Source organism: Mobula birostris, chromosome 25 (genome assembly GCF_030028105.1).
Source record: "Mobula birostris isolate sMobBir1 chromosome 25, sMobBir1.hap1, whole genome shotgun sequence".
Classification (NCBI taxonomy): Eukaryota; Metazoa; Chordata; class Chondrichthyes; order Myliobatiformes; family Myliobatidae; genus Mobula; species Mobula birostris.
Window position 1 is genome coordinate 50458161 of NC_092394.1, and position 21001 is coordinate 50479161.

A 21001-nucleotide genomic window follows, 5' to 3' on the forward strand; every position below is an offset into this window, starting at 1 on the left:
GGTCACCTAACTATAGGAAGGATATCAGTAAGATTGAAAGAATGCAGAGATTTACTAGGATGTTGCCAGGTCTTCAGTTGTTGAGTTACAGGGAAAGATTGAACAGGTTAGGACTTTATTCCTTGGAGCGTAGAAGAATGAGGGGAGATTTGATAGAGGTTTACAAAATTATGAGGGGTAGGGGACCATGAGGCCTGCGTCAGGCATTTTCATGCCTTACAAGGTGCAAACTGGAAGTCTGTGTAGGGCACCACTCCTCGCACAGACACTAGAGCAATGTGTGGTTAAGTGCCTTGCTCAAAGACACAAATACACTGCCACAGCTGAGGCTCAAACAGCAACAGATAGATCACCAGACGAACGCCTTAACCACTTGGCCACGTGCTCAACACATGTAAGGGGTATAGACACCGAGTAAATGTGAGTAGGCTCTTTCCACTTAGATTAGGAGAGATAGATACGAGAGGACATGGCTTTAGGGTGAAAGGGGAACGGTTTAGGGGGAACTTCTTCACCCAGAGTGGTGAGAGTGTGGAACGAGCTGCCATCTGCCATGGTAAATGTGGGCTCACTTTTATGTTTTAAGAATAAATTGAAAAGATACATGGATAGGAGAGGTCTAGAGGGTTATGGACTGGGTGCTGGTCAATGGGACCAGCAGAATAAAGTTTCGGCACTGACTAGAATGGCCGAATGGCCTGTTTTTCTGTACTGTCATGTTCTATGGTACTACAATCAGGATCAAAGATTTCAAATTATCGAAGGATAGCTGCCCTGGACAGTAAGGGCAAATTTGATAATTTGTTACACAAGGGATTACAACACAAGAACCCACTGGATTATTATAGGTATTTCTATTAACCAATCCAAATATAAAATGGGTTATTTTCACAGCATGCACCTCACCAGAGCAGGGACTCCAACTAGTTACAGTCTATGCTAACACCTTCCATGAAAGGATTGTGGTGCACATCTTTGCTGGCAAGATGACATTTGGACAAAGTAAATTGTAAGGTGGGCGATATCTGCACAATGTTAGTTAGCTTGAGAGTGCAAGAGTACACCAGGAATATAATGTGAAAAAATGAGTGTTATCCACCCATTTAAAATACTTAATTGGCATCAGTAATACTGCACAGAAATAAATCAGATGGCCAACCACATCCATGCAATACTTTTTGACCATCCCCACTAATTCCAATTGCCCACGATGATTCTGTATCCCTCCATGTTACGCCTATGCTTGTTTAAACATTATTATATTGGATTCCGTCATCTCATCCAACAGCAAATTCCAGACATCAACCATAATAAACAGAAATTCTCTTTAAAATATTTTCCTCACCTTAAACCTATGTTATATATAGGAATTGGTTACTGTAAATTGTCCCACAATTAGGCTAGGTTTAAAATTAGGGGTTGCTGGGTGGCACAGTTCAAAGGGCCAGAAGAACCTATTCCACACAGCATCTCTAAATGAAATAAAAATACTGTGTCATCTTCAAACTCAATGATACCTCCTCCATGCACATAAGTAACTAACATGTATCATAAACACGAGTTCCAGCACTGTTCCCTGCAGTATATCGTTGGTCAGATTTCCAAACAAGAACTGCTACAAAAGTGTTTAACTTGTGAGCCGACTACAATGAAGGGACATGGCTGCAGGATAAATAGATTGTCTGTTTAAGATTTAAAAGAAATTTCATCCCAAGATATGAATTTTTGTAATTATGCCCCACAAGGCTGAATGCTAACTCAAGTATATTCAAGGCCTTGTGTTCTCTTGGACTACCAGGGAAATTGATCACAGATCAGATAGGGAAACTGAACAAAAGGTCAGAGGCCAGATCAGCCAAGATATCACTAAATAGCACGACTGTTGCAAACTACACCATGGATTTGACTTTTTTCTTGTATATCAACTTCCCCTTAAACAGGCCTTGCAGCAGGAATTGGGCAGAGAACAGAGACGACACAAAATACTGCATTTTTTTTAATACGAGGATGCAAATAATGGGCCACTTTGCATCAACAGCAATTTAATCCAATAAATCATTTAATACAGAAAACATCAGAATGCAAGTATTTTATATTCCAACTTCAGAAGTTCCCTGCAGGTGTACTTTGTTTTTACTTAAAATGAAAGGTTACTCTTTAGAAGTTTAAAAACCACAATGTTTGAGAAGTGGTGTTTGTATTTTAACCACCTTAGATCTGCTGTGACAAAATAGAGGTTTAAAAATTGATAGCAAACACAGACATAGCAGCAGCCAACACTACGCAGCCACTAGTGTTGGGAGGTTTGCAACACACGTGGAGCATTTCCATTCTGTACATATCAATACAACTGTCTACTTTCTGTTCTTCACAAAGTCCTCTCCTTTCTTTATGGAAGCCTTCAGTTCACTCATAGCTTCTGCGACAAGCTTCTCTTCAAAAGCAGATAGTTTACCTAGCCCAAGATTCTTCTCTATGCCATTTTTCTAGTGGGAGAAAAAGTAAAACACACCAACTTAAAACATTTTCTTACATATAATTTAGAAACAAACAATTACTCTACACTAAAATACAAATGTTTGTATATAAATGAGAGCCCATAGTGAGGTCAAAGTCTATCTTATGTTAGCTGATCTCAGCTACAACAGTTTAGTCACATTATCTCCATGAAAACAAAGGTGGAATTATGAAAATGGAAAAACACAGGCAAGCTTCAAAGTCCACTTACTAATTGGAAGTCTACTGGAACACATGTACCCATAAAGGTATGAGGAGAGATTTAAACACTACCGATTCCTTCCAGAGGAATCACCGATCACATAAGATTAGTCTTTTTGGTAGAGATCAGTGACAACAGAACTGTACATTTGAGAGTCACCACCTTCAGCTTGGCAGAATGCAAGATATTTGCAGGCTTAAAATTAGTCAAAAAGCAACCCTCTTCATACAGAATTGTTACTTTGCTTAGTGCTCAGGATGCATCACTAGGAGCAAGAGCACTAATTGAATCTGTATCGAGAAGTAGTTAGAGCAAGTTTTTTTTTTTGAGTGTTACTAACCAAACCGTTAAACTAGCAACCTGGTGCTAATCCTAACCACTACATTGGAGTGAGCTGCTGTGCTAACAAGGGCAATTGAGGGAGAAAACAGCAGGTTCTATCACACCCAACTGAAAGTGATAAGAGAACAAAGGATCTGGTTGTCTGTTAAGACAAACTGGTGGTATTAGTCCCCAGCAATTACCTTCACTCACTGTGCTGTTCAGATTACCGTCTGAGCCCACATCTTGCTACTGAGGAGCTATCTAACACCAATCCCCACAAGCAACCTTCTCCACACCATCACCTAGTACCAGTGGAAGCAGGAGTTCAGCCCAGGTTCTCAACCCGAGCAGATCCCTTTAAAAAAACAAATTCACTTTAAACAAAGAAGGAAAGGAAGGGTTGTGCGTCAGTGTTCAGACTGGAGTACCATAATGAACTCAGGAGTGTTTATATGGAATAGAGCTCCATCCATGAACAAAGTTAAGTGGAATTGTCTGGCTTGCTCCACTATTACAGATTAAAATAGAGATGGAATTTCAAAAATAAGATCTAATTTTTAGAGTTATTATAACACTCAAGTTCTTAATGTTTTGGCCATTTACAACTTACAACTGGGAGGAAAGGTTTAAATGCTGAACAACCCACCCAGATTGAAAGTATACAAACTCACCCCAAGTAGTAAAGGTGTAGAGAAGTATGGAGATTCAGTTTCTTCAGAGCGGACAAATGCACATTCCACTACACCTTCTTTACCATTCATAGCATCCAAGAGTGAGAAGGCAAATCTGGCACCAGCATAAGCCATGGACAGAGTGGCAGAACCTAGCATCACACAGGAAAAAAAGCAGCACATTGAACATCTACAACGCACAGTTAGTTATCACATAAAACAAATCTGTTTCCCAGTTAAATAAAGAGCAAGAGTGAAAAAAAAAATGGCACACAAACAGTGGCAATTGTAAATCAAATTTCACGAACTTAGTAACCTCCATTGAGAGGGTGCTTCTGTCAGTAACATTACAGGTAGTGATTTAAAGGAAACATGTTTGATGTTAAGTGTCCAATTACCTGGGTTTTAGTTAATGCTGCCATTTGGCATGTACTTCTCATATTCCCAGCTACTAAAGTTTCAAACCTTGATGAACTGAAGCACTCTTAATGCTGACAGATATAATAACGTTCTCAAACCTCACCCCTTCAGGCAACAATTCCAGTAGCATATGCTCACTTGAGAACAGAAAGGTGTCTCCAGAGACCTCAACCTCAGAGAAAGAGGTTTCCAAGAGAAGAGATAAAAAAGGGGCAACTAAAGATCTGGCCAAAAAGACAAGGATTTAAGAGAGCAAATTATGGGGGCAAGGTATTCAAGTCCTCAAAAGCAAAAGGTGTATTACAGATGTGGCCATGTTTTGAATGAAGGTGAAATGAACTGTATCAAAGGAAGCCATTTACAATACAGGTTAAGGAGCATTACAGGCTGCTGAGTAATTTAGTTGGAATAGGGTTGAGGGGAGGATGGGTGGGTCAGCGTAACAAGGATAGATAGAAAAACTAGAAACTCCTTTCCAATTATTATGGGGAAGTAGAGGATGAAAGCAGCAGAGACAGTTCAATAGACAGGCTCAAACTTATTGGCATGTCTCTGGTCTCTGAGGGGTGAAGGCTTAAGGAAATAAATGCAACACCAAATATTACTTTTGATCTCCAGGATTATCTTAATAATTTGTAATGTTTAAAATTGCCATCAATAATACTGAAAATTTAATCACTGTTGTAAACAACACCACATACAATTTAAGCTTTATCTTCAGTGCCCATTATGCGACTGAATGGCTACAAATCTAAACTTGTATGCAATTTAACCATCAGCAAAAGCAGCCCGATCAGCCAAGTACAAAAAGGCAGACTCTTGGCCTCAGTCTAGCTCATTATGATTGTGCATTTTATCGTTAACCTGCCGTGCACTTGTTTGGTAGCTTTTACACTTTATTCTGCATTGTTATTGTTCATGTTCCAGGTCAATGCACTTTGATTTGTATAAAAACTATGCAAAACAAGCCTTTCACTGTATCTTGGTACATGTGACAATAAACTAATATCAAAGTTTAGAACAGGAAACACAGACCAAATTCCACTGTGGATAATAGGACAGGGATTTTTTTTGTACAAATGGCAACAACAAACCTGCTCCAGCCTTGGCTTTGACCACCTCTGTACCAGCCTCTTGGATTCTTTCTGTCAAGGCTTGCAATTTATCCTGGGGGATTTCTACTTTAGGATTGCACTAAAACCAAAGTAGAAATGAAAGATAGCAAATGGAACCAACTGTGAAGAACTTATTAAATACACATTTAACTGTTTAAAAACAGCAAAATCATTGTCTTCAGATGGCCAGAAATATATTTTCTAGTTCCACAATTTAAAGAGAAAACACTTCCTTCAGGGTATAGTAGAATTACTGCTAGAAGTGGCTGACACAATATTGGGCAAGTGCATGGCATCTCTCATATCTTTATATCAGCAAAGGGAAAATGCATATGGTCAAGACACATGTAACTGGAGTGGTATGAAATGTTCTCAGCATTGAGCAGCATGCAACTGCTGCAACACCTCCATCTTCACAGCAAAGCTGTTCTAGATGTATTCACATCACAAATCTTCTAGCTTCCAGTTCAAGATAACATTGGAGGTGTAGTAGATTCAAAAACAAGATCCCTTGGAATTTATGTCAAGCAGAAAGCACATGCACAAAGTAAATAACTCACTTACAGAAACAGGGCTAACCAACACAAATTTGACAACTGATGTTCAAGGATTGATGAGGTGTCAGCAAAACAATGCCTGCTGCTTGCCTAGGAAGGCGCATACTGAGAAACTGGCTCAGAAGAAACAGCAGCAATCCTCAGGTTTTATCCATCTAGCGGTTACTGATCAGCTAGTGATTAGTATGTGGAAGAGTACTAAATTAAATGGAATCAGCAAACAAGTTTTCTGGGCATTAATGCTTTCATGGGTTTTGTCACAAAAGTATGGTTTCTATGAATTAGGAATATTTTTGTAGTTACATCAATTTTTAATACAATGGATTTGATAGCAACATTAAATGTTTGCCTGATTTCTTAAAAATAATAAATGTAAATGTAGGACAGCTTCTCAACAGGAAGATTCTAAAGTAGACATGCACAATGCTGGAACTACAAGTGCCTAAGGAATGCCACAGATAGGAAAAGAACTTAATACAGTAAATGAGTTCCTCAGGGAAATGTCCAAGTCCTAACAATCTTTAGCTGCTTTATCAATAATCAACAAACTCATATCATGGGAAGATCATGAAGGGTGAACAATTAGACTGGGGAGACCAAGCAGTTGTTCAAAATTATGCATGGTCTGGACAGGATGGATCCATTTTCTGTGGAAACCTCATCCACTTAAAAGATACAGCAACAAACACTATATACTGCAAATTAGAAGTCCATGCCAAGTGTTGGGAAGTAAGAGTTTTACATTTGATTGGCAAACAGGATGAAATAATTCCATCCATTCGGAAGGATTTCATCATTCTAAGTGCCAACAGCTAATAACTGTGCAAGTATTCCATTAATATGAAACTGTTCAGATAACATTCAGACATGTGACAAGGTCCTAAGTAGTTTTTGGATCACAGAACTATCAGGCATTAGCTAACTCCAATGAGTCCATTTAAACATCTGTTCTGATGTTCAAATATATTATCAGCATTGAATTCCCACTATCAACATAATACATCAGTAACAAGAAACTTAATGACAGGCACTCAATACTGCGCTTTCAACAATAAACTAGATTAAATAAACTACTACAAGAAACTCAAACTCCTCATTGCTTTCCAGCAGCTGCATGGAAAGCCAAAAGAATGATCAAAGATTCTACACTATAGAAGTGCAATACCTATAATATTTGGAAAGGTCAACATCATCCGGGGCAAAGATGCTCATTTAACTAACACTCCATCCACTTTGAACATTTACTTCTTCCAACAGCACGGCATGATTGCATGGCGTACATCTACAAAATGCTCTGCAGCCATTTGCCAAGACTTCTCTAGTAGCATGTACATAGTTCTAAACCAGATTTCACAATACCCCAATTTCATCACTGGATCAGAATACTGAACTCTAAACATCTGCTCAGTGAAAGCACCTTCACGACAAAGTCTGCAGCAGTTCAAGGCAGCAACACATCACTTCATTCTCAAGGACAATCAGAAATGGCCATTTTGTTAGCCAGCCATGGTCACATCTTATAAGCAAATGGGGGAAAGAAGGCTAATGTCAAGCACCTCCATTCTTATGTCAAGATTCAGTTTTGACTTTTTTTTTTAAAAAAAAGTATTTTTATCCACAATAGTTTGGCAAAGTCACATGGGGAACTGGCTATTTTTAAATTTAATAGCCAGATCAGAAATGCTGATCAAGTCAACTAGTTCCCGAAGAGAACTCTGATAGGCCAATCAGATGGTTCACTGCTCTCAGCGATAGAAACAGGAACAAGGGTCGCTAGCCCTCGTACCCCAGAAACACACCTGAGCAGTGCGGCGGAGGTACAGCTTTCAGAATTAATTTCACTGGTGATTCATGGCAATCCACATAGCTTCCAAACAGTAATAGAAGAAAGATTTAACATTCCCTAAATTAGAGCAATATGTACAAAATAGCTGAGCCATTCACCGTTTTATCATCTCGCGTCTACTTACTTGAGAGATCAGAGGGATGATAGTCTTTCCAGCATGGCCTCCAATCACCGGAACAGATACTCGTGCGGGGTCAAGGCCCTGCAAAACAAACAGAAGCATTTGTGTTTTATCCTTTACTGTTATAATGTGCAGATAGGACCAATTTCATTCAATTATGAAACCTTCAACCAAGAAAGCATTTTTGTAATCCTGGGATCTGGTATTCTGTTATCTAATTTTTACAGGTAACAGGTAATATAACAAAAATAACTAGTTTGCATCACCTATTCAACAGATTTTGTTGCAAATCAGGTCCCCAATACCATTTATTATACCTAAATTTTGCTGCACAATTTTTTGGCATCTTCAATATTATATATTCAATGGATTTGTTTAGCCTGCAAGTGAGAGTTTATCAACATTTTACTTTCAACTTTAAGGGATGATACTGTATATTGCAATTTGAAGTTAATTATTAGACATATTACAATATAGCAAAGAATAAAGAAATGTAAGAACTTGCTCTACTTCTGAACATATAAACATGATGTGAAAATCCAAAATGCTGGCTGGGGTACACATTAAATATTTTATTTGGAGGAAAGGGGGAAAAAACAAGCAGTTGTAAGAAAACTGCTGCCATAAATTAGTCATTTAAAAAATTATTAAACCCAGAATCATCTGAAATTCTTGATTTATGAAATATGTCAATATATTATTTCAAAGACTGGGCAAGAGAGACAAATCTCAACAGCATTTTAAGTTCTCACCTGTGGCTCCCCGTAACAAACAATAGTACACAAGTATAAACACCATGGAACCATGCTGAGGAAGGAGACTTATTCTGTCTCCTAGAGATGAATGTACTTTGGTGTGAGAATTGCAAATCAATCCCAGAACAACAGCAAAGAAACCTTGTGAAGATGCTTGAGGAAACAGGTAGACAAGTATCTATATCCCCAGTAAAACGAGTCCTATATTGACACAACCTGAAAGGCTGCTCAGCAAGGAAGAAGCCACTGCTCCAAAACCACCATAAAAAAGCCAGACTACAGTTTGCAAGTGCACGGGGACAAAGATCTTACTTTGTATCCGCTAAATAGGGGCCGTGGACAATTCTGATTTGTTGGTGACAGACGTGAAAGCACAGAGGAACATCTGGAGAAATTTCTGAATCCCCAGTTCGCTGCCGTTGTTACTGCGCGATCGAGAAATCTTCCAGAGGGGAGTCCCCAAGATCCCCGGTATTGCCTGCTGCTGGCGACCGAGATTGAGGTCGAATTGTTCGGATAGAGATGGTGCTCAGTACTCGGTGTCGGAGGGCTGATCGGAGGCTTGACGTTTTCGGATGACTCAGAGTCGGACTGTGGAGGCCTACAAACCTGACTCAGTTACACCAGTTTTGTCTGGAGGAATGGAACTAAATTCCAGAAACTTACTGTGAGAAGCTTGTGGAGAGCTACCCAAAACATTTGACCCAAGTTAAACAATTTAAACAATTTAAAGGCAATGCTACCAAATACTAACAAAGTGCATGTAAACTTCTGACCCACTGGGGAAGTGATGAAAGAAATAAAAGCTGAAATAAATCATTCTCTCTACTGATATTCTATTCTGATATTTCACATTCTTAAAATAAAGTAGTGATCCTAACTGACCTAAGACAGGGAATGTTTTCTCGATTAAATGTCAGGAATTGTGAAAAACTGAGTTTAAATGTATTTGGCTAAGCTGTATGTAAACTTCTGACTTCAAGTGTGTGTCTGTAGAAAAGGACTAGTTTTGCCATTGTTGTTTTATTCCTTGTTGTTCATTGAGCACGTTATGATGGTGACACTTATAAACTGCCCCCAGCACATCCGTGAGCGTACTGGTTGTTAACACAAACATATTTCACTGTAGACTGATGTACATGCGATAAATAAACTTGATTCTTGATTTTGAAATTGCTTCAAACTTGGTGCACACTTCCTAACAGAAATGGTTCAGTAAATATTTCTATTGTGGATAAATAGCACTTATAGATCCAATTTAGATGGAACTTCATTATTTAGAATACAAGTTCTTTAAATATTACATCAACAACTTGCACTGAAATTAGATTTCAACCTGAAACTATCCCAAACCAAATTAAAATAATTGATAGTGTTATAGCACAGAAACAGGTCCCCTGGCCCATCTAAAAAAAAAAAAAAGGGGGTGGTATATTACAAACTGAAGATTAAACAAGCAGCCAATATTCCTCATTTTGGACAGGGAAAAACAACGGTTGATGTATTCAGTGCTCCCCCAAGACTAGAGCAGAATATTGACACCTGGTTGTTATCAGTTCATTCCCAGTAGCGCATACATTCAAAACATTGTTCAACACCAAGATGGATTAGACAAGATATTTTCAAAGTGCTAGTCTTTTTCAAAAGGAAATGTAGAAGTGAGAGTCATGTAGCACCGATTCACATCAAATGACAAACAATTTAAATAGCCAAAAACAGTCACGTTACCTGGTAGTCATTACGTGTGTGGAACAATAGAATCGTAGGTTTAAACACTAAATTTACATCCATCTAACCCCAAGTATAGATCATCTTTTTGTCGTTTACCTTAAGCTCAGCAACAAAAGTGTTGGCTCTGACTATATCTAATGTGGACACACCAAAGATCTTGTTAGGGTTGTATACTCCAAGTTTCTTGAAAACTTCTGTGGTGATTGGTATTGTGGAGTTTACCTAGAAAAATAATAGGCTACTTAATATAGCAAGGAAAGAGAATGCCAAAGCACAAAATATTCTTTAAAAATTTACAATGTTGTCCTCATTTTGATGATCTACACACTTTCTAGATTGACATCATAGATTAAAAATTAAACTATAATTCAATTAGAATAAAAACTGCAGTTGGTCAAATCATTTACTTGCCTACGTCCAGTCATGCAAACAGTTTAAAGGATACTCAAGGGAGGCATTACTTGCTTGTCCAATAAGAATATGATATATACCAAGCTAATTCCTTTGATGAGAGATTGTCAAATTGCAAAGGGCTAAAGAAAACCAAGCGTATTCTTCGTAATTCAAACTAAAGGGGACCTTATTTAAATTTACAAGATCCAGAGGGGGCACAACAAGGTAGATGTTGAGATATTTCCATGAGAGTGAGAACTTCCATCCAGGAGAAGGCTATTTAGTATTTTTACTTGCAGAGATAATGAATCTCTAGAGCCATTTGCCTGTGGTACACCGCACAGGGCTACAACACTGAAGAGGATTTCCTTAACTGGGGAACAAAAAAAATCCCGTAACCACATTATCTCAGTAAGTTAAATTGTAGCATCTAATATCATCACTTCCACATAAATTTAAGGTATTTACCAAGTATCTGTTCAAGGATCAGACAAGAATTGACACCAGAGTGGGTTCAATGTTTAAATTATAATTGGTTAATGGAAATATTGCAAAAACTGGCCAGGATAATGGAATGCTACTTAATTGGTTGCATTGTGGTCTGAATGTGCATCTTTCCAATAAACTAGAGGGTAGTTCTGTGAACATGTTATTAAAATACTATTCCCAAATTAGCAATATTGCATTCAGCACAAGATAAAACAGAACGTCCTTTGAGCAGCATTTTAGAATATTCCTCATTGAGAGGCTATTGTACAATCAATTTTCCAAGACAAATAGCCCCATATCTACTCCATTTTCAACTGGTAACACCATTTTCCCACCTCATATCCAAGATCCTGTCAACATCTAGAAATCAAATTTAGTTTAATTGCAAACATTACTGCCTTTTATAGTGGATAATTCTGGAGTCTTGTCTCCATATAGATGAAGAGAACTATAATACTTAATTTGCTACTTTTAAAGACATTATCAGCTGAAAGAACACACTCACAGGGTTGGAAATGACACAGATCATTGCCTCTGGACAATGTCGGGCACAAGCCTCAGTTAGATCTGCAACTACTGAAGCATTTGTGGTGAAGAGATCATCTCGTGTCATGCCTGCAAAAGTAATTTTAATGTTTACACTACATCATGAACTGATTAAATATTGCCATGTATTTCTCACAAAGTATTTGTATTCACATTTTTAATGATAATATGTGCAATTTAATGGAATCTTTAAGCTTGAATACAGTAGAAACATTAGTTTAAAATACTAGAAAATAGGAGCACTAACTATATTTTAACTAAGATATCTTTTGAGAAAAGACAGCAATACATTTTTATATGGGTTACCTAATCTTAAAAGTAAGATATAGTACTATTTAACTGGATTTGAAGTGACACACATCCCCTCAGAACCACTCAAAATCCCCAGCAGAAAAATACATCGAGGTGATTCACGTACAATTTGCAAATTATGACAGTGAATTTGAATAAAAATTTAAATATATTACCTACCAAATAAATGTGCTGTGCACAAATCTAGTTAAATGAAATGCAGAGAAAAATATAGAACTGTAAAAACTGATTTAAAATGGGTCAGCAATTCAAGTGCGTTAAATAAAAATAATGTATTCTTTATCAATAGAAAAATAGAAGATTCTTTATCAAAGAATAATAGAAATGGAATAATAACTGAAAATATTCTTATCTTAAAAAAAATCAGTAAAAATTAGAAAAAAAATTAAAATGCAAGGTGGCTGTCATTATGGAAAGATAATGCTAGAGACAAAAATGAGGAATAAGTCACTCCGCCACTCATGTACATGCTGCAATTCATTAAGATCCTGGCTCATTTATCTTGCGATCCACTTTTCTGCACCAACCCTATATTAACTCCAATTCTATTAATACCCAAACATCAATCTCTCAGTAGTAGTTTGAATTATCCACTGTTTACTTGAGTAGAGGATTTTAAAAGATTTTTTCCTTTTGGAGAACACATCCACCCTGGATGTCTAACCACTTGTTCTAAAAACACCAGCCAAAGGGAAGTCAGATCTATTTTGCTTCTAGATAAATATAGTTGGCAGCCATCGATCCCAGGGGATCATGGGTTTGCTCTTTTGGTGGACTGTATCCTCTCCAGGGCACAAGCCTGGGCGGGAAGATTTGAAGAAAAGGCTGTTGCCCATGCAGCAGGTTCCCCCTCTCCACGTCACTGATGTAGTCTAAGGGAAGGGCAAGCGCCGACACAGCTTGGCTCCAGTGTCGCCTCAAAGGTTGCCAAAGTGCAGTGGTAAACAACATCAAACTGCCTAAGGGACCCCTCGCTCTGGATTTCTTCCTTGGAGTTTACGCCTGAAAGCCTTTCCCATGGGTGGACATGGCCGCAAGGTAGCGGTTGTTTAAAAATCAGAGATTTTACACAAAACAATTTAACATATGATCCATCAGCATTGCTTTACAGCAGGAGCTCCCAAACTTTTTTTATGCCATGGACCAATACCATTAAGTAAGGGGTCCATGGACACCAGGCTGGAACCCCTGATTTAAAGCTAATCAGTACTGGTGATTAACCTATTTGCTTCAAATTAGTTCAGTTGCACTGGAGAAATCAAAGATGCATTAAAAGATATATTAAAGCAAAACAAGTTCCTCATAGCAGTATGCTATATATGACCCATTTCATTACACACTTACTTTTTATACATCATTTTGAAGAAACCGTGTTTAGGCTTGAAATTTCTGCCCAGACAGAACTGGAGCTCAATTAACCATGTATTTCTCCAAGATTTAAGTACGTACCAGGTTTCCTCGGCACTCCAGCAGGCATAACCACCATTTCACATCCTTTTAAGGCAGCAGGCAACTGTTCAGCACCCAAATAACCTGGGCGAAAACAATTTCAGTCAGTACTATATCATTTAGAAACAGATTGATAAAATCTAATTACATGCAGTGTTTAATGACCATAAAGCATTAAGAGAACCTCCACAGTTGTCTTGCAAATATAACCAATATTGCAGTATAGCAAACATGCCAAACAATTTGCAACAGACAAGGTCTCACTTATTAGAATGTGTTGTTTTTAAAATGGCAGCTTCAGAACTGGCCATGTCTCAAAAGAGAATTTCTGCTCTTGTAAACTAGCGTATAGGACATTTCATTGCTAATAGAGGGCAGACAGGCTTTTAAGTTAGTACTTCATCTCAAATAAAGCTGCACCAAGATTCCCTGATAAACTGAGGTCTATGAGAAAATTTTAAACTGTTTGGAATCAAATCTTGGCTGCAGGCAGAGGTTAATTAACTCCATCCCAGGGGTTCCTCAAGGCAAGCGCCCTTTTAACTATTTCAATTTTTTCTTCCATTAAATGTATCATAAATGTGAAATTGCAGTACCACATACCTGCATACAAGGACATAAACAACAGTTTCGTATGTAGCTAGCATAATAAGCATTAATAGCTAGTAACACATTACCTGGCACTAGCTGGCATATCATCAACCAAAGGAAGTCTGATCACGTATGCTTACATATCATCACCAATGCCACCACTATCACCATCTACCAGAAGTACTGCACTGTAGGCACTGACTGCAAGAGTTGATCAAGGAGTACATTTCCCATAGTTACTCATCTTCTAACACCACAAAGTCTTTCGACTATCAGCAAGAAAAAAAAGAACAAGCATGAACAATAGACAATTTCACCAAGCCCTTCTGTCATCTACCAGGCACAGTACTGTGATGGAATATTTACCTAATTGCCTGAGTGAGTGCAGATCTAACACCAGGACAAAGCAGCCCAATTGACTAGTACCCACGCATCACACTAAATAAACATTACATCTATCATTGGTACCCATATGGGTAATGTATAGCATTTACAAAATGCACATGCCAAGGCCATTTTGAAATTTCTCATGATCACCACTATAGTAGTACTTCAGGTACACAGGGAACCCACTACCTGCATGTTCCACACTGACTTGGAACAATGTTTCTTCTCCAAAGTTGAAAATAAATTAACTAAGCACATATCTCACCATATACAACTCTGATTCTTTTTTTTTTGTGGGCTTACTCAGCAAATCTAAGAATCATAATAGAATCAGTGCATCCAACAAGGCAGACAAAAGTGTGTTCGTAGATTGTGATAACACTGACAACTTTCTAGAACTGAGATGCAGTTAAAGCTATAGCCAAAAAAAAAAACATACATTAGCAAGTTTCCTCTTCAGAGCTTACACAGGAATAAACTGAAGCTGGATTGGACTATGTGACCCTTCATATCTGCTCTGCCATTCAACAAGATCATGCCTATTTTTTGTGTTGTCACCTCTCTGCTCCGGTTCCCTTAATATCCAAAAGCCTACATTTATTCTTGAACATACACCCAGTGCTGTGACAAGCCTCTAAAGCCCTCTTAGTTGATAATTTCATTGTGCATAGCATGGTGTTTCTTTGGAAATCCCTCTTCAGTCCTGTCAAAAATTGCTTTTAAGACTGGGTCCAGGCAATAAACGTCAGCCCTGCACACAATCGAATTTTTAAAATTTACACAAATTCAGCTTTTGTTCTTAGAGACTGGGCCCAGGCAGCTTGACTTCTCTTCAAGGACATCTGTCAATCTGACGAATTTTCACTGCATTCTTATTCTAGGTACAGAGGCTAGGTCTGTATGCAAATTTAAAGCGCATCCTTACCAAGACCCTATATAAATTATGTTTTTGAAAAAAATGTGAATACAAGAATAAAATTTTTTTAAGAGACCACTTATTTTCCTAATAGTTTTCTGACATACAGTACAAAATAACTTTGTTATGTACAAGGTGACCTCTGAAGATTATCTTTCGATTTGTCACCATTTAAAATATATTCTACTTTTTCTGTCTTTCCCAGCAAAGTGAATAACCACATTAAGTTTCCATCTGCTATATTCTCACCTATTCACTCAGCCTTTCCATCTAACCCAAAGCCTCTCTTCATCCTCAATCCCCACTGTCCCCCAGCTTTTACAATGTACTACATGATTCCCTCAGCCAAATCAAAGATTACGAACAGGAACCCCAGCACTAAACCTTGCAGCACCCTAAATGAAAGCCTTCCAGTCTTAAAGATAACACCTTATTTCCAGATTGTCTGTATTTTAACCAAGTCCCAATACATGCTGGTATATATCCCCAGATTCACACACTGATATTTTGTTTGTTCGCCTTGCATGACACATCAAATGTTTACTGAAATTCCAACATGTCAACAGGCTCCTCCCACTGATGTGAATAGTTACAACCTCAAGTCCAATGGACTTAATCACCATTTGACAAACCCAGAGTCTGCCCAACACTATGACCTCAACCCTATTACCTTAATCTACTAAGGAAATGACCTCCTGCTGTTAATAACAGGCTAAGTGGTCCATATTTTCTGTCCACCTGTTCTTACATCAGATTGGAATAATGGGGTTCGTTTTAAGGCAATCAGCTATAGACCAGTCATATAAGAGTACCGTCTTAGACCATTCTTGTTGGCAAGCTTTTACATACAAAAATACAAATCTATACTTTAAAAAAAAATGTTGTACTCACCAGTTACTTTTGCCCTGGTCTCAATGTGGCTGAGATCTGCTGCAACACCAGGTGTGTGTGCAATATCATACAGTGAGAGCTCACCTACAAGTGGACTGTTCTTTAGTAGCAGAGAGAGGGGCTGCCCAATGCCGCCTGATGCACCCAACACTGCTACCTTGGCATTGCACTGTGCAAAGGAAAAAGTGATATTGTAAAGTGTAGATCACAAAGTTCTAAGTAAACTTATTAGCCAATGTAATTAAAAGAGTTGTATGAGGAACAGTAACCATTTTCTACTACAACTTATTTAATATCACTTCCTGCAATCCTTCATCTTATAAATTAACATGTTACTGTAGAATTCCTGACTCTATCAACCTTCAATTTAACCCTCAAGTCACAACTGCATCTTACTTTGTAAATTAAATTTTTCAAGAGTTATAACTCATTGTCCTTCCTGTCAATTACTAGAAGAGCAAGATTCCATTTCTTTCACTTACTCAATCTTCATTAGTTCACAAAACTATGTCAAAATGTTATTCAAGGCATAGTATTCAGTACATCTGCTGTCCTTAAACTGAGAATGTTGCTCAGACTCTCTACCAGTCTTGCTTGCACCAAGCCATTTCCAAGGCAAACACCTTCAATCACCAGCATCTTATAATTTCAAGTATGCTGCATATGGAATTAGTCTCACCAGATAAGCAATTATTTATCATAATATTTTATACTACTAACTGCAAAAACTACACATTAAAAACTTGTAAACAGAAGGCAGAATGAATATAGAATGTAAAACAAAAGAAATCAAACTTTATAAAACTAATCAACATATCATTAACCTTTTTACATTGAGGCATTAAACTGGAGAACAACAGCTACTCAAGATGTCAGAATCAGATTTATTATCACTGCCGTGTGGCGTGAAATTTGTTAGCTTAGCAGCAGTTCAATGTATTACATAATCTAACAGAGAAAAATAATAATAAATAAAATAAAACATAAAGTAAATCAATTATGTATATTGAATAGATTTTAAAAATGTGCAAAAACAGAAATACTGCATATTAAAAAAAGCTTCAAAGTCCATTTAGGAATTGGATGGCAGAAGGAAAGAAGCTGTTCCTGAATTATTGAGTGTGTGCCTTCAGACTTCTGTATCTCCTACCTGATGGTAACAGTGAGAAAAGGACATGCCCTGGGTGCTGGAGGTCTTTAATAATGGACACTGCCTTTCTGAGAGACCGCTCCCTAAAGATGTCCTGGGTACTTTGTAGGCTAGTTGACTAGATTTACACCATCCTGCGGCTTCTTTCGGTCCTGTGCAGTAGCCCCTCCATACCAGACAGTGATGCAGCCTGTCAGAATGCTCTCCACGGTACATCTATAGAGGTTTTTGACTGTATTTGTTGACATGCCAAATCTCTTCAAACTCCTAATGAAGTACAGCCGCTGTCTTGCCTTCTTTATAACTACATCAATATGTTGGGACCAGGTTAGATCCTCAGAGATCTTGACACCCAGGAACCTGAAGCTGCTCACTCTCTCCACTTTTGATCCCTCTATGAGGATTGGTATGTGTTCCTTTGTCTTACCCTTCCTGAAGTCCACAATCAGCTCTTTCATCTTACTGACGTTCAGTGCCAGGTTGTTGCTGCGGCACCATTCCACTAGTTGGCATATCTCACTCCTGTACGCCCTCTCGACACCACCTGAGATGGTATTTGAGCAATGCCTAGCCACGCAGTCATGTGTATATAGAGAGTAGAGCAGTGGGCTAAGCACACACCCCTGAGGTGCCCCAGAGTTGATCATCAGTGAAGAGGATTTGTTACCACGAATCTGCACAGACTGCTGTCTTCCGGTTAGGAAGCCGAGGATCCAATTACAGAGGGAGGTACAGAGGCCCAGGTTCTGCAACCTCTCAATCAGAATTGTGGGAATGATGGTATTAAATGCTGAGCTATAGTCGATGGAACAGCATCCCGACGTAGGTTTTTGTGTTGCCTAGGTGGTTTTGCTCAATACTTGAATAATATTTAGAAAGCTATTGATGTCTCACTATACTGAGATAAGATCTAGCTCTACTCTACCTCGTCCCAACTGTGAAACGTAGTGCTGGCAATGTCATGGTTTGGGCCCGCTTTGCTGCCTTCGGACTAGACGGCATGCCATCATAGATGGAACAATGAATTCTGAATTGTACCAGCAAATGCTACAGGAGAATGTCAGGGAATCTGTCCGTGAACTGAAGCTCAAGAGAAAGTGGGTCATGCAGTAAGACAACGACCCTAAACACACAAGTCAGTCTACAAAAGAATAGCTAAAGCAGAAACAATTTCATGTTTTGGAATGGCAGAGTCAATGTCCTTAATCTAGACCTTAATCCTATAGAAATGCGTGGAAGGACCTGAAGCAAACAGTTCTTGCAAGGAAGCCCACCAACATCCCAGAGTTGAAGCAGTTTTGTAAGACGGAATGACCTAAAATTCCTCCACGCCGATGTGCAGGATCGATTAACTGTTACTGGGAATGTGTGGTTGAAGTTACTGCTGTACAAGGGGGTCACACCAGTTATTGAAAGCAAAAGTTCACATACTTTTTCCAATAAATACATGTAATACGGGTCGACGATCACTAATCCGGCACCATTGGGACCTGAGGAGTGCCGGAATAGTGAAAATGCCGAAGAACAGGAAGGAACTGGATTACAGGTAGTTGGATTAGTGAAGGTCGACTGTATTGGATCATTTTTCTAAATAAAAGAAAAAGGGTATAGTTTTGTGTTCTTTATTTAATTGGATTCTCTTTATCTAGTTTTAGGACTTGAAGATCTGATCACATTTTAGGTCATATTTATGCAGAAATAGAAAATTCTAAATTGCTCATGAACTTTCTAGCACCACTGTATATACAAAACAGAATTATGTAAGCTAATTAATAGAAAAAGCTGATTCTGTATTGTTTCAATAGAGTACTCGGCAAGGTAAACAATTTTCATTTAGCGACATTCCAGATTGGAAGGTAATTCTGGCATTCAATATTTAGATATTTTGAAATGTGCACTCAAACACACAAGTACAGGCGCCAACGAAAATTGCAACACTAGCATTTCTACATATTGCAACTTGGCATCCTTATAACAAACTGTAGTCATACAGACACATCCAGGAACAAATAATGAAACACTATAGCAAATGAAAACCTAATATTTGGCCAATAGACTGTAAATAAGTAAAAGAAAAAGTGTTGAAAAAAGTTTCAGATTATTTACATAAGCAATTTCTGTATAGCTTAATGTTTATTCTTTGTCAAATATTTAGGCTACAACGCTGCTGCAAGCAAATTTAGCATTGCACCTGTTGTATCCACTGCTTGTATGCCCAGAGAACAGTTTTGGAAGAACTAATCTAGATATCGACATACTGACATGCCGAGACTAATATCTTATGGCAGTTGAGCCCAGGACTTCTAAATCTCAGACTTCTACGTGCTCATTTATATTTCATTCCCCAAGGATTGCCACCATCCCCACCCTCTCTGTAGCTTGGGAGTTTGTCTAATTGCCAATCCTGACTTGCTGAGCATTTCTAGATATTTATTTCCCCTTTTGAAGAAACACTCAGCAACTTGCCTTGCACCCCTCCTTGTTCATGGATGTTCAGCATATTTTGCAGCAAAGGTCAGAGTATCGGATAAATAATCAGCACGATAGCAAATTGAGCAAAAACTGGACAGAGAATAAAAAACAGGCATGATTTCAAAGATGCCATTAAAGACTTATCTTTCATAATTATTAGTAACTAATAAAGAAACCAAACAGCTTACTGGCACAAATGACAAAACTCAAGGGAGGAAAGCATAAGCAACCAAAAGCAAAACAATGATAGCACAAGGCAACCAAGTGTGGAGGCCCAAGGAGAACAAGCCAGAAAGGGCCATTTATTTATTGTGGTTTTTACTATTATTTTTATATCTTTTATTTTTTGTGCGCTGCACTGGATCTGGTGTAACAATTATTTCATCTTCCCTTTACATTTGTGTGCAGGAAATTACATTAAATAGAAACATAGAAAATAGGTGCAGTAGGCCATTCGGCCCTTCGAGCCTGCACCGCCATTTATTATGATCATGGCTGATCATCCAACTCAGAACCCCGCCCCAGCCTTCCCTCCATACCCCCTGATCCCCGTAGCCACAAGGGCCATATCTAACTCCCTCTTAAATATAGCCAATGAACTGGCCTCAACTGTTTCCTGTGGCAGAGAATTCCACAGATTCACCACTCTCTGTGTGAAGAAGTTTTTCCTAATCTCGGTTCTAAAAGGCTTCCCCTCTATCCTCAAACTGTGACCCCTCGTTCTGGACTTCCCCAACATTGGGAACAATCTTCCTGCATCTAGCCTGTCCAATCCCTTTAGGATCTTATACGTTTCAATCAGATCCCCCCTCAATCTTCTAAATTCCAACGAGTACAAGCCCAGTTCATCCAGTCTTTCTTCATATGAAAGTCCTGCCATCCCAGGAATCAATCTGGTGAACCTTCTTTGAACCTTCTATGGCAAGGATGTCTTTCCTCAGATTAGGGGACCAAAACTGCACACAATACTCCAGGTGTGGTCTCACCAAGGCCTTGTACAACTGCAGTAGTACCTCCCTGCTCCTGTACTCAAATTCTCTCGCTATAAATGCCAGCATACCATTCGCCTTTTTCACCGCCTGCTGTACCTGCATGCCCACTTTCAATGACTGGTGTATAATGACACCCAGGTCTCGTTGCACCTCC

General features: G+C 38.5%; 1 protein-coding gene across 2 annotated transcripts in view; it reads right to left on the reverse strand.

The window, feature by feature from the left end:
- Positions 1 to 2016: 2016 nt before the first annotated feature.
- mdh2 (malate dehydrogenase 2, NAD (mitochondrial)) overlaps positions 2017 to 21001 on the reverse strand; it is a 28309-nt gene continuing 9324 nt past the window's right edge. The window contains exons 2-10 of one of the 2 annotated variants that reach the window (XM_072243079.1): positions 16234 to 16402; positions 13449 to 13532; positions 12159 to 12182; positions 11647 to 11756; positions 10356 to 10481; positions 7777 to 7854; positions 5229 to 5328; positions 3715 to 3866; positions 2017 to 2486 (exon numbers count right to left, since the gene is read on the reverse strand). In XM_072243079.1, the coding sequence (XP_072099180.1) occupies positions 2355 to 2486; positions 3715 to 3866; positions 5229 to 5328; positions 7777 to 7854; positions 10356 to 10481; positions 11647 to 11756; positions 12159 to 12182; positions 13449 to 13532; positions 16234 to 16402 (975 nt within the window). In that variant the 3' untranslated portion in view covers positions 2017 to 2354. The remainder of the gene's footprint in view (positions 2487 to 3714; positions 3867 to 5228; positions 5329 to 7776; positions 7855 to 10355; positions 10482 to 11646; positions 11757 to 12158; positions 12183 to 13448; positions 13533 to 16233; positions 16403 to 21001) is intronic. The other variant, XM_072243080.1, reaches the window with a different exon arrangement.